Here is a 14,535-nt window from a genome sequence, read left to right as displayed (position 1 = left end):
AATACAAAATACCTTCAACATAGATCCTGACTAGGTGTTTTTATGTTCTCCTCTTAGAAGTATGCTCGGGTGAGTCGGGATCACATCCTGCAGACATGGCAGGCATGTTCTGTGCTTTAATTATTTAATTATTTGTCAAACGTTCATAGAAACGGTCCTATACTCCTCCTCAGTCATTAGCATACCTCAGTTAGCCATATTAATAAACCCCACGCTACATCCTCAGCAGGTGAGGGAACTCCCTGGCTACTTCACAAAAATATAAGCGTTAACCGTTGACAGCGAGATGGAGACTCCGGCTGCCGAAGCAACAACCACACAAGCTGCAGCGGTCACGAACGCTGTCGGAACCGAGGAGAGGTTCCTGTCAGGGACAAAAGAATGAAGGGTAGAGTAACGGGTTCTCATTTAGCTGTCAGCCAGTCTGGTTACTATGGCAACGAGGCGTGTATGATCGGGGGGCTCTAGGGAATCGGATTGGTGAGGTTTGTGTGTCGCTCTACAAAGGGTCCCAGATCCCAGCAGAGCCGGAAGAGCGCTCACGGAGAACACGTTCCCTCCAGAGAACACGCTCCTCCAACACAGACCAGCCACGGCACGTCAGCGTCCTGTCGGCCACTTTCATAGATTTTAGCACCATTTCAGCTAAACAGATATTTTCCACAGACTTAAGTATTTATTGTGTAAATACTTTGTGGATGAGGAACATGCGTGGACGACTTACCCCTTCTTTCCACGGGAGCCGTCAGCAGCGCGAGTCGGCCGCGTCTCAGGAGCAGCATGTCGCGGCCTTTACGCGCCGGTTCTATTTTCTACGCGCGACGCCTCTGAAACGGGTCAAGTTCGACATTTTTGGGGAAGGAAAGACAGGAAATCGGACGCGGAAATGGAGAGAAGCTCCCGAGATTTTCAGAATAAAGAACGTACTGCCTTCCGGTTGCTTTACTTTTAAAAACAAGTTACTAACTGTGCGTCCCCGTGAGAAGTTATCACCTAGCTAGCGGTCTCCTTTGTTTTTCAGGTCCGTATTGGCGATTATAAAACGGACAGAACATAAAACACAAACCATGTTGTAGTTTTCTCCTGCTTGTTGTTGTGTTTACTGACGAAGTCACTCGTGTGACTTCGTGCTCGGTCGGTGACAGCTGCTCCCCTGCTGCTTCGCGTCTCGTGGGAGGGGCCAAGCAGCAGCTTACGCGAGCAAGACGTGCTGCTGCAGTAACGTGCTGCTGACGGCTCCCGTGGAAAGAAGGGGTTAGACCTTCAGGACTGTGGTTCCTCCGTTCTACCACTAGTTCCTGTTCACACGCATGGTCAGAGCTGTTCTCATATTTAGGAACATTTTCAAGCACAAGTACAAATTGGTAAATTACACACATTGTGTAAAATCGATCCCACGCACAGATCTGGTGGTAAGTACAGTCGATGAACAAGGGCCCGGTTCTTTCCTTTCACTCATTGCTGGATCCCTTGGATTCTGCTGACCTTTGACTCCTATGATTTTTGGTACTTTATGATTTTTACTTGGACTACAAATCTTTTGGATCCAACAGAGGCTCTTCAGCTACCGTATACGATTGCTGTAGCCTTGAAGCCACCTTGAATGACTGTCCTCCCTCTCCTTCTGCTCCACCATGACACCTTGATGCTTTCTAAAGCACAAAAAAGGATTCAGACCCCTAAAGAGGACGTACGGCGACTCTCTGCTGAACTGCAAAAGAAGGAAATGCTGCTGGATAGCTTTAGACCTCGTCTCCCTTAACTGACCAAGGCCATTGTCGGTCAGTCTGAAAAAGAAGCGTCTACGCAGAAGACACCGATACTCGGGATCCTTCTGCACCACGACTACCAACTTCCAGCTCCGCTCCTGACCCTTGTTTACCTTGGAGGTTGTGGTATGTGCCCAAAAGAGAGCCTCTGCTGTTGATCCCACCCCCCCATCTGACCTCAGTCTTTCTAACTGCTTCTCTCCGCTTGCTGGGGAACAACCAGCTGATGCATCCAGCAGGAGCCTGGAGCCCGTAATCCTCAAGAAGCAGCCCCCACAGTCTCTTCCCTCCTGGACCTCGACCTCCAATGCCTGACATAAAATACTGAAGGGTGCTGTGTCAACACTCTGCTGGACCACCTGCCCTGGCTCAGGAGGTGACCCAGCAAGCATGCCCCATGTGGGATCTCTCTGGGCAAAACTGTGGCCCACGAAGGGTTGCCCACAGTTGGACCCACAGCCATCGTGAAATGTTGGGTGTGCGCGGGCGCCATCATTCGGGGCCAGGTAGGGGCCCAACAAGACTTGGCCCGCATAAGTGGGCCATCACTGTGGCACCCTCATGTGCCCTGTGGCAGTACCTTGGCCCAAACACATTTTATCCTCACTGTGGCCCCGCCAAGCGGGGGCCTCGTGAGCCCCGCATTTCACAGCAGGGCCCTGGCATGTGTGGGTTTTCCACCATTTACCATTTGAAAAAAATTTAAATAATAATGATTAGATTTAGATAGCATCAGAAAAGGGTAGAATGCCTTCTCCGGGTTTAAGTTTAAGTATCTCGGGGTCGTGTTCAGGAGTGAGGGAAACCTGGAGCGTGAGATCGATAGGTGGATTGGTGCTGCGTCTGCAGTGATGCGGGCGTTGTACCGGTCTGTCGTGGTGTAGAGAGAGCTGAGTCAGAAGGTGAAGCTCTCGATTTACCGGTGGATCTACGTTCCTACCCTCACCTATGGTCATGAGCTTTGGGTAGTGACTGAAAGAACGAGACTGTGGATGCAAGCGGCTGGAATGAGTTTCCCCCATTGGAGGGGCTACGTCTCTCTGCTGGCCAGGGAACACCTTGGGATTCCCCTTGAGGAGCTGGCCCAAGTGGCTGGGGAGAGGGTCTGTGGCGTCCTTGTTTAGGCCAAAACACCTTGAACTCTGGTCTGATAAAATAAAGTTGTAAAGTCTAGTCCCTAGTGTTGAAAATTCATCAAGTAATGAAGCACGAGGAGTCGCTACTGAAGGTTTTTGGTGCACTTTCCTAGTTATATAAATCATGGAGCTACCTTCTGTGCACTGCAGGCCATAGCATGGCATGGTCAGCTTGGAGGCAAGGGTCTGAAACACAGCGGTGGAGCCTTCGATGGGATGAACCAGGAACAGCGGTCTCCCCTGGCGCTGGACATTGTTGAGTGGTACCACAGTGGGGCCGGTGGGGCTGACTAATAACTGGGTCACATCCAACTTGAACACAGAGCGAAGACCATCCCTCTTGGCTAAAGTCTGGTGACACTCTGGATTTGGACCAAGAAAACAGATTATTTCAGGTTTTACAAAGTACCAAAGAACTTTAACCGCCCTCATCATAATAAACCTGTGAGTACAGCAGCTAACATGTGCCAGCATGTCTTCCTGGGTTCATGTTTATTTCTTTGGATTTTCTCTTTGAAATCACATTCTGGGGTAACGGTTAAGAAAAGCCATTAAAACCAGCTGGATTCAGCGTACCACACCCTCCCATGAGAACTCCCTCTGGACCAGTTCCAGATGTTAACACCTTCATAAACAGCTAAGCAAGCTAGCATGTAACCATAGAGTCTACAACTCTCCCAAATGACATAATAAATTCTTCTTATAATTTATTATATAAATGATAAATTCTCAGTTTATGCAGTCCAGTGCAGTGAGGACTGCCCAGATGTTTACACAACGACAATTACACAAGAGCATGGCACAACACAGGAGAGCCACCTCTTCAGGTCCACCTTCACCTGAAGGACAAAAGACACGTTCTGGACAGAGAAGATAGATGGAGTGAAAGAAGCTATCCTTGTCAAATGTGAAAAACACACTTTAAATAGGGGCGGGGCTTAAATTTCACCTTTCCAGTACCTAAAATGCAGCTTTGAGTCTCGTCCCTAAACAGTTGGTAGTTTCTGCTCGTTAAGAAATAATTGGCCCTTTGCACCCATGCCACCTAATCACGTTGGTCCCCCTTACTGGTTGGCACATGCATGTAAGCAGTGAGTAACACAAGTCAGAAAAGTATTGGCTGAAACGTTTTTTGTTGTTTTTTGCCATCTGTAGCATTTCTTCAACTAGTTCAAGTCCAGGGGTCTCATTTCTACAACATGGAGTAGAATCCTTACTAAAACCGTACTTAAGCTCAGCAAAATAAGTACTTATGCCAAGTAGGTTTGTGATCTATCAAACATGGAGTACGCACAGCTGCACGCTATCTCCACTTTATAAATTACACTCTACCTAGAAATGTGCTCAGGTGTTTGTGGATCACATCCCACCCATCCTGCCGTAGATGGTCAGTTTAAAGTGCCTAGTGGAGCTCATGCACATACATGAGCTGGCTCATTGCAGCGCTCCACCATTAACAATGGTGACCGCAGATCAAGGAAGCGCACTCTCACCGAAGCAGAAATTGAGGTACGTGTGGGCGAGGTGGAGAAATGAAAAGAAGTGCTTTTGCAAAACAAGAGAAAATCCACAGAGCGGCACAGCGTTGCTGAATCTGTCAGTGCTGTGAGTTTTCCCACACCTGCGTTAAAACGGAGATTTCACCAACATTTCACCTCTAACCTCTAGCGATTTAACCATCCCCTCACGCCCAACCTAACCGTAACCCTGTATGTCAGCGTGTTTGAGAGGAACGATGAGACGCTAAGCTTTGCATGCTCACGCTGATACGGTTAGGATGGGGGTGAGGCGAAGGTTAAAGAGCAAGAGGGTAAAGGTAAAAATTCGGTCAAATCTCCGTTTCACCGCGGGCGTCGGAAACCAACGCACTGGCACCGCGCGTCATGTTTCAATGCTTAGGGTGTGAGAATGTGTTCCTGCAGGTGCTCTCCATGTCCAAAACGTGCGTAAGCCAGGTCCTTAGTCAACTTAAAGTTGCGCACTTTTTTCCACTAAGTTTTCTTTCAGAAATCCCAAAGTTTGCGTGGAAAGTTGCTTACGCAGCTTTCCGACCCCGTTTTTGCGTAAGCAGCTTTATAAATGAGGCCCCTGTTCAGCATCAGAAGAGGTAGCGCACCAAGGTGGGGCTCAGAAAGAGCGGCATTTACAAAAGTTACGCGTTAACTAGCTTACGAACGTTAGCCTGCTGCAGTTCACCGATGTAAACTAGTTGTGGATTTTTCCAGAATTCAGCCCACTGGATTTATAGCGTGCTGTAAACAGCGTCTCACTTCACACCGAAGGCGTTAAAAACGTTGAACAAGTCTGGATCTCTACCAGCGTTGTTGTTGGTGTGGTCATCGGGCTCTCATGCTACTCTCACCCAGATGAGACAAGGTGCCTCTTAATGACGACACACATACTAAATGCTAACACACGTAACCCTAGACTGACACATTATGATTGTTAATAAGTACCTCACATTTCACTATAGTGGACTGGAGAGTAGTGCACGTCCTCCGTCCATCAGGATTATCCATGAGTAGTAGAAACATTTGTCCCTGTCTTCTAACACGTGAACGCTATTTTTACCCAGTAAAACATGTTTGCTGCAAATCCGACGATACTTTGAGGGCTGCTGGTCAGTTTGATAAATCCCCGTGGTCCATCTCCTTCCTCAGTCTCCATCAGAGTTTTTGCAAATAAAAACCTGGTTGAGCTTACATCCTTGTCTGTTAGTGCAGCCAACCGAACAACAAACTGTTACCATTTTACCAACCAAATAAGAGCAATAAATGGCTACACACTGGCTTGTTCTCACTGGTTTCACAAGAGTTTCAATCTGTGTACAGCTTTTTGCCAACCGTCGTGGAAAAGGGGGCGATTCTGTGAGCAGCGTGGCGTCACGTGCAAAAGGTCAACAGACCGCTACAGCTTATAAGCTGGACTCTCCCCTATTCCAGTCAGAAGTGACAAAGCTCCTCAGATGAGAAACAAAAACCTTCAAGAAACCAAAGAAGTCCAGTTGCCTTCATCTGAACCCTTTGAATACATCTCTCCCATCACCATTTCCGTTCCAGCTAAGATTATTATATTTAGTTGTTGCTGCATTTGGGCTCGTTTAAAGTTCTTCAGGACTTTTGTAGTAGGTTGAAGACTTTTATTACCGTTTGACCCTTCTGGTTTGCTGTTGGCCAAATCTCTCAGCTTGTTAATTGTGAGATGGCGGATCTCCTTCATGGCCATGACAATGTCATGGTCTCTCTCTAGGGTCTGGCGGATCTCCACGCCCATCAAAGAGTCTAGACCCAAGTCAGCTAATGAGGCATCAGCGTTAAGACTGCTCACATCTTGTACACCTGTGGGTGAAAATAAGCATGATCTTCATTATGATGACCATAAAACTGTCATCTATTTTACATTAAAAGGACCAGCAGGTAACCAGTGACTCGTTTATTTTCTATTCACTGAGAATATTAATAAGTTTAAAGCCCCCGCAGTTGGTCATGTTCACAGATAATTCCACATGTCTTACCCAGAATGTGAGCTACAGCATCCACCAAGTCTTTCTGGTTTTCTGCATCATTCACCACTAATGTCCTCTCTGCCAAAACAAAGCTAGACATCACAGGTTGCTGCTGGGACAAGAAGAAGTCCAGGACCTCCAGGCAGGATGTGATGCGTTGAGGTAGGGTACCACCAATGACTACGTCGTTTCCACCCATTGTCTCCAGCACCACACCTACATCCCCAATGGCCCCCCACTGGACCGCTAATCCAGGCAACCCATCAGAGCGCCGTTTCTCACATACACGTTCCATTGCTGAGTTGGCATATCCATAGTTAGTCTGACCGGCATTCCCACGGCCACAACTGACTGAGGAGAAGGCCACAAAGTAGGTGAGGTCTGGACAGGACCCTCTTGTCACTCTGTGGTGAGAAATAAAATAGACATTCCACTTCAATCATAAGTGTCCTCTAGAAACAACAACCACGAATAAAAAACATACATGAAGGAGACTAGAACATTTCAACGTTAGTGTAACAGAAGCCAGTTTCAAACTTTACAGAGACTATAAAGGGTCTAGAAATATTCATGAGGGTTCCCGGTGTCTTCTGATGAGTCTACAGACCTTGTTCTCAAGTTGTTGGAATGTTCAGATGTTTCAAAGACTTGAGAGAACTATTTCCTCTCAAAATTGTCAGAGTGATCATGAGTTTCTGGAACTAGTCAAGTACCACCCTGGTACTAGAATTTGAACCCATCGATACCAGTCTGGAACCCGACGGGCATCGATGGGTTCCAGACTGGTACTGGACTCTGAAACCTGTCTGGAAACCTTTTGAGTTTAGTTTATGAGTCACAAAAGGGAAAATATGAGACAGCTTTGGAGACCAGACTGTGAATAAAATGAGTAAAAAATGTAATAAATTGGGAATTAATTAATTTGTTATTTATCAAGAAACATACTTCTACAACTCTCCCAGTTTGTTTGTAGTTACACCATAAGCCCCACAGCCAAGCCTTGAACTAATCAGCAACCGTTGTAGCCTGGGCTGAAAGAGGTGCGCACAGCAGTAAGTGTGTGTGTCTTACTTGTCCAGGTTTATGGTGCCATCACACTTTGGTTTGCTAACATCAACAAAATGTTCTCTGGTCAAATTATCCAACATGCCATCTTTCAGGACCTGATGATGACACAAACAAACTAAAGTAAAACCAGTGAAAGTTTCACTTAAACCTGCCTGAACAAATTTGCTAATCTAGCCAGCTTTTAAAGAAACACGGTCTTGGAAGACTCACTCCCCCCATTGGGAGTCATCTCCAGGCCGTGCCCGCCGGATACCAGAACCCGCATTGCCAGAGTAAACAAGATGGCACTATAAACTAGTCGCAACTTCTAGGTCCAAACGTCTTTTGTTGTCCGTGACTTCAAATGGTGCTTCTATTTTGGTAGTTTGTTCTTAAGTAGAAGTGGTGGCAGCCGGCCGTTTCTCCTTCTTTGATATTATTGAGCGGAGAACCTCTCACACCAGTGGAGTTCTGTTTCTAAATACGTGAGTGTGTAATGAGTGGAGGACCCCGGGAAGTGCGGTGTTCCAGTGAGACCGACAACTGGATGGTCCAATAGTTGGCCTTGGTCCGAGCCATGTTATTGGAAGAGGTTTTTAGACAAATGTTATATTTATGGCTTTACTATGTCAAAAGGTTGTTAAGAGGCATGAAAACAATGTTCTAAGCTAGCTGACATCATTTGCAGATTTGTCATTGTAGCTTTAATCTGTGAGAAACACAAATAAAGTTTAAACCACCGAGCTGACCCAGGTAACCAAATACCAAGAAGATCTCTGGTTAATTTGGAGGAATGTTTACATTGTAAGAGAAGCACGTTGGTTATAGGTACGTTACCATGGCAAGATGGAAGATTCCTCCCACTGGTCCCAATGTACAGGCCTCAGTAATCAGCTGCTCTGCTCCCTTCAGAGAGCTGACATCGTTCAAGGACACCAACACCTCCACACCTTGACTCTGCCACTCCTGAACCCGTTTGGCCTGGTAACCTGAAAAAAGGTCAAACAGTGTAAGGCCCTTACCTCACTGTGTTCTCCAGGGTCATCATGACCTTTATTAGAACAGAGCTGGAAAACCACATTGAGAGTGGTGGTACTGTTTCTGTCAGTACTCCCAGAAAAACCATGAAATTGGAATAGAGACAGGCCTGGACTTTCTGGTGAATAGCATTCAGAAATTAACTCGAGTTTCTGCTGACATCATCTTCTATACTTCTATACATTCACATGGCTGTGGATCAGTCCATGTGAATGTGTTGAGATACATGTCCTATCCTACATATCATATCCTACAATGTAGGATAAGATTTGGGATGCACAAGAACAAGATGTGAAAACCAGGAGTGATGGGGATTGAGGAAAGAACAACACAAAGGGGTACATGGTGTAAGGTATGTCTCAGAGAGCAAATACACGATCCAACAAAGGTTTTTCTTCTGAGGGTCATGACCCCGACCTCACATGGGAGGAATCAGCAGCACGGAAAGAAGCTTCAAATAGAATCCATTGTAGTGTAGGAGGTTGATGTAAGAGGCTGACATTTTCAGGTGTGTCCCAGAAGTCGCATGCCACACTGCACTGTGCCACGCTGCTAAAGATAAGATAAGGTTCTATTTTTCCCACCAGATGCTTCTGAGACACATCAATTTCCACAGTTAACATAGGGCTAGACAGGATCAGGACAGACCATCAGTCCATCATGACTAAAAAGGAACCATCCATTCATTTTCCTCCGCTTATCGGGAGTGGGATCATGGGGTAATCCCAAGGTGTTCCCTGACCAGTCCAGAGACTGGCCAGTCCAGTCTTTCTAGCGTGTTCTGAGGCTCCCTTTAGGTCTCCTCTCGGTTAGACGTACCTGGAAAACCTCACCAGAGAGCCACCTCAAATGGCTCCTCTCAATGTGGAGGAGCAGCAGGCCTACTCCGAGCCTCTCCCGGATGACCGAGCTTTTCACCCTGACTCTAAGGGGAAGCCCAGCCACCCTGTGGAGAAAACACCTTCATGTTTCTGTGATCTCGCTCTTTCAGTCACTACTCAAAGCTTGTTACCATAGGTGAGGGTAGGAACGTAGCTCGACCAGTAAATCGAGAGCTTCACCTTCTGGCTCAGCTCTCTCTTCACCAGGACAGACCGGTACAATGCCCGCATCACTGCAGATGCAGCACCAATCCGCCTATTGCTCTTGCGCTCCAGATTTCTCTCACTCATGAACAATACCCCAAGATACCTAAATTCCTCCACTTGGGGAAGGACCTCATCCCAGACCTGGAGAAGGCATTCCCTTTTTCAAATCAAGACCATGGTCTCGGATTTTGAGGAGCTGATTCTCACCCCAGCTGCTTCACACTCGACTACGAACTGTTCCAGCAAAAGCTGGAGATCACATTCTAATGAAGCCAACAGGATAACATAATCTGCAAAAAGCAGAGACCTGATTCTCAGGCCACCAAAACGGATGCCCTCAACACTTTGGCTGCACCTAGAAATTCTGTCCATAAAAGTTATGAACAGAATCAGTGACAAAGGGTAGCCTTGGCGGAGTCCAACTCTCACTGGTAACAAGCTCGACTTACTGCCGGCAAAGCGGACCCAAAGTACCCTCCAGAAGGGCCCCCAAGGAGCGTGATCGAATGCCTTCTCCAAATCCACAAAACACATGTAGAATGGTTGGGCGAACTCCCACGCACCCTCCAGGACACCCCTAAGGGGTAAAGAGCTGGTCCAGTGTTCTACGGCCAGGATAAAAACCACATTGAGGCAGCAGTAGCTCAACAGGTTGAGCGGGTTGTCTAGTAATCGGAAGGTTGCAGGTTCGATCCCGGCTCCGGACAGAGAACTCTGCTGTTGTGTCCTTGGGCAAGACACTTAACCCACCTTGCCTGCTGGTGGTGTTCGGAGGGACCGGTGGCACCTGTAATTGGCAGCCTCGCCTCTGTCAGTGCGCTCCAGGGCAGCTGTGGCTACATAGTAGCTCATCACCATCAGTGTGTGAATGTGTGTGTGAATGGATGAATGATACACTGTAGTGTAAAGCGCTTCGGAGTCCTTACTCTGAGAGGCACTATACAAGTGCGGGTCATTTATCATCGCTTCTCCTGAATCCAAGGTTCAGCAATCTGCGGACCCTCCTCTCCAGAACTCCAGAGTAGACTTAACCAGGGTGGCTCAGAAGTGTGATTTCCCTGTAGGTGGAAAACATCCTGTGGTCCCCTTTTTTAAATGGGGGGCCACCACCCCGGTCTGCCAATCCAGTGGTACTGCCCCTAATGTCCACGCAATATTGCAGAGCTGCTTCAGCCAACACAGTCCTATGACATCCAGAACCTTAAAGAACTCCAGGCAGATCTCATCCACCCCTGGAGCTTTTTGACAACCTCAGTGACCTCAGCCCCAGAGATAGAAGAGTCCAACCCAAAGTCCCCCTGGCTTTGTTTCCTCACTGAAAGACGTGCCAGTGGAATTGAGGAGGTCTTCAAAGTATTCCGCCCACCGATCCACATCAACCCAAGTAGAGGTCAGCAGCAAACCGTCCACACGAAAACAGTGTTGGTAGTGCTGAGGCGCCGGATGGTGGACCAGAATCTCCTCGAAGCCGTGTGGAAGTCTTGATCCATGGTCTTACCGAACTCCTCCCATGCCTGGGTTTTTGCCCCCACGACCACCCGAGCCGCATTCTGCTTGAACTGCCAGTACCTAACAGCTGCTTCTAGAGCCCCACAGGCCAAAAAGACCTGATGGGAATATTTCTTCGGCTTGAAAGCGCCCCTAACCGCCAGTGTCCACCAGCTGGTCGGTTGCCTCAACAATGGAAGCATGGAATAGGGCTTAATGTCCCTGGAATCCCCTGCAACATTTTGGAAGTTCTGTCGGAGGTGGGAATAAAAGCTTCTTCTCACAGTAGACTCTGCCAGACATTCCCAGCAGACCCTCACAACACGTTTGGGCCTGCCAGGTCTGACCGGCATCCTTCCCCACCATCGAAGCCAACTCATCACCTGGTAGTGGTCAGTTGACAGCTCCACCTTCTCTTGAGTGCCCAAGACATGTGGCCGCAAAGTAGATGAAACGACAACAAAGTCGATCATCGAGCTGCAGCCTAAGGTATCCTGGTGCCAACAGCACATACGGACACATGCTTGAACCTGGTGTTCATTATGGACAATCCATTACTAGCACAGAAGTCCAATAACAAAACACCACTCGAATTCAGATCGGGGGGCCGTTCCTCCCAACCACGCCTCTCCAGGTCTCACTGTTGTTGCCCACGTGAGCGTTAAAGTCCCCCAGCAGAACAAGGGAGTCACCAGAAGGAGCGTTCTCCAGCACCTCCTCCAAGGTCTCCAAAAAGGGTGGGTAGTCTGAACTTTAGTTTGGTGCATAAGCAAAGATATAAGTCAGGACCCGTCCCCCCACACGTAGGCGGAAGGAGGCTACTCTCTCATTCACCGAGGTAAACCCCAATGTACTGGCACCAAGTTGGGGGGCAACTAGTATGTCCAGCCCTGCTTGGCGTCTCAGTGTAAGCACCTCCAGAGTGGTAGAGTGTCCAACCCTTCTCAAGGAAAGCCATGCATTGAGGTGAGTCCTATTTTATCTAGTCGGAACCTCTCAACCTTGCACACCAACTCAGGCTCCTTCCCACCAAAGAGGTGACATTCCATGTGCCAAGAGCCAGCTTCTGTAGCCGAGGATCAGACCGCCAAGGTTACCCACCCTTAACTACCACCCGTCACACACTGAACCTGACCCCTTTGGCCCACGAGTGGTGAGCCCATGGGAAGGGGGACCCACGTTTCCTCTTCAGGCTGTGCCCCGCCAGGCTCCATGGATAAAAGCCCAGCCACCAGGCACTTGCCAACGAGCCCCACTTCCAGGCCTGGCTCCAGAGGGGGGCCCCAGTGACCAGCGTCCAGGCAAGGGAACACTGTTTTCATGTATATTTTTCATCATAAAGGGTCTTTGGGCTGCTCTTTGTCTGATCCCTCAACGAGGACCTGTTTGCCATGGGACACATGCATCATTGGGACACTTAAAACCATCCACCATGGTAAGGTGGCAGCCCAGGGAGGGGTAAAAAGGAACTCTACCACATTTTAACTACACATTTCAAATACCTCACAAATATGGTGAACCTTTGAAATGTAAAAGTGTTCTCTCTAAAACCTCGTGTTTCTGAGTCTTACCGTTCCGAATGCCTGATCTAGAAGTCAGCACCAGTTTGCGGGCTCCTCTTTCAATCAGCCACTGAGTGAGCTCTAGACCGAACCCTCCAAGTCCTCCAGTGATGATGTAGGAGTGGGAAGCAAAGCAGAAGGTGCGGCAAATAGCAGAAAGAGACAGAGATGAAGCAGGCTGAACGGTTGCACCAGTTTCCTCAGAGCGGATCTAAACACACCATACACATACGGTTAGAGAGCTGCAGACAGTCAGTAGATATTATAAATTAGTATGTTTATTTATTTAGCATTTACATGTTAATATATAGTCACACCAAGTCTGCTGAAGGTCAGAGACCAAACTAACCTGTAGCAGGACCTTGCCGATGTGCTTGCCCTGAGCCATGTATCTGAATGCATGTTCCACTTCCTCCCTTTGAAATACAGTGGTCTGTAGGGGCTGAACCACACCCGTTACAATGCCCTCATGTAAACACTGGGATACCTCATCCCACTCCACGTTGCCTTCCTCAAAGAGAGCATCCAGCAGGATGCCATGGAATGCCACATTCTTCAGAAAAAAGGCCATACCTGAGGAAAACCAACAAGACATAGCACTGCTGTGCTTGTGTGTGTGTGTGTGCGTGCATGCATGCGTGTGTGTGTGTGTGTATTTGGTGAGAGTGACAAACACCATGAGGTTCCTACTGACCAAGTGAGGAGTTGTTGGAGAGGTCGTATTTGCCAATTTCCAGGAATCGTCCATGTCTGGCTACACAGCGAACACTAGCCTGTAGCTTCTCCTCAGCCAGAGAATTTAGCACAAGGTCCACACCTGGAGCAGGAACAAGAGCATACACATCTCTGGGTGAAGGCTGGAGACCGACCGCCCGCTGGTTGAATGAGCTAAACATTGTGACAGTATATACTCCCATTTAGTCTACTTCCATTACTATAACTGTTGTTTGAACATCTTAGGTGTGTTCTTGCTGTGTCTTTCTAAATCCATGCTTTCGTTATTTTTTAAACACAGAAACAGTTTTGTTTACCTGTTTGTAGCTACAAACCCCTAACCCTAACCCTAACCCGTCGGCGAAACTGTAGCTACAAACAGGTAAACAAAACTGTTTCTGTGTTTAAAAAAGAACGAAAGCATGGATAACTGTTGTTTTCTTGTTTGTTGGCCTTTTACAAAGGAACCAAGAATGAAATGTGTTAATAGTAGTAGTAACAGTAGAAGTGGTATTGTTATAATAATAATAATAATAATAATAATAATAATAATAATAATAATATTAGTAGTAGTAGTAGTAGTTGCAGTATTATTATTATTAGTAGTTGTTGTATTGTTAGTTGTAGTAGTAGTAGTAGTAGTACTGTTAGTTATAATAGTAGTTGTACTGGTGGTAGGAGTAGTAGTAGTAGTAGCAGAAGTAGTATTGATGGTAGTAGTAGTAGCAGTAGTAGTATTGGTGGTAGTAATAGTAGTAGTAGTAGTAGTATTGTTAGTTGTAATAGTAGTTGTACTGGTGGTAGGAGTAGTAGTAGTAGTAGTATTGGTGGTAGTAGTAGTAGCAGTAGTAGTATTGGTGGTAGTAATAGTAGTAGTAGTATAGTTAGCATAGCATAGCATAGTTTATTTATATAGCACATTTAAAACGCAGCATGGGAGCTGCCCAAAGTGCTGCACAGGCTAAAACAAAACACAACCATTTGAAAGAACTAAAACAGAGGATAAAAATCCCAATCAAAAGCAGACAAGACATGGTGAATACTAAGAACACATTAAAACAATGATACAATAAAACACTAAAACGAGTCACTGTCCTTAAACGAGATTTAAAAACCGCCAGAGATGGAGCCTGCCAAACTCCAATGGGCAATGAGTTCCCTAGCTTTAGGGCAGCATAGACAAATGCT

General features: G+C 47.1%; 1 protein-coding gene across 1 annotated transcript in view; it reads right to left on the bottom strand.

Annotated features, from left to right (window-relative positions):
• fasn (fatty acid synthase) overlaps window positions 1-14,535 on the bottom strand; it is a 91,790-nt gene that overhangs the window by 7,326 nt on the left and 69,929 nt on the right. The window contains exons 31-38 of the mRNA XM_015976513.3: window positions 13,328-13,450; window positions 12,983-13,206; window positions 12,643-12,844; window positions 8,295-8,446; window positions 7,482-7,573; window positions 6,420-6,814; window positions 6,052-6,243; window positions 3,040-3,267 (exon numbers count right to left, since the gene is read on the bottom strand). Coding sequence (XP_015831999.3) covers window positions 3,040-3,267; window positions 6,052-6,243; window positions 6,420-6,814; window positions 7,482-7,573; window positions 8,295-8,446; window positions 12,643-12,844; window positions 12,983-13,206; window positions 13,328-13,450 — 1,608 coding nt within the window. The remainder of the gene's footprint in view (window positions 1-3,039; window positions 3,268-6,051; window positions 6,244-6,419; window positions 6,815-7,481; window positions 7,574-8,294; window positions 8,447-12,642; window positions 12,845-12,982; window positions 13,207-13,327; window positions 13,451-14,535) is intronic.

Source organism: Nothobranchius furzeri, chromosome 16 (genome assembly GCF_043380555.1).
Source record: "Nothobranchius furzeri strain GRZ-AD chromosome 16, NfurGRZ-RIMD1, whole genome shotgun sequence".
In the NCBI taxonomy this organism is placed as follows: domain Eukaryota; kingdom Metazoa; phylum Chordata; class Actinopteri; order Cyprinodontiformes; family Nothobranchiidae; genus Nothobranchius; species Nothobranchius furzeri.
This window is presented reverse-complemented; position numbering and strand designations above follow the sequence as displayed.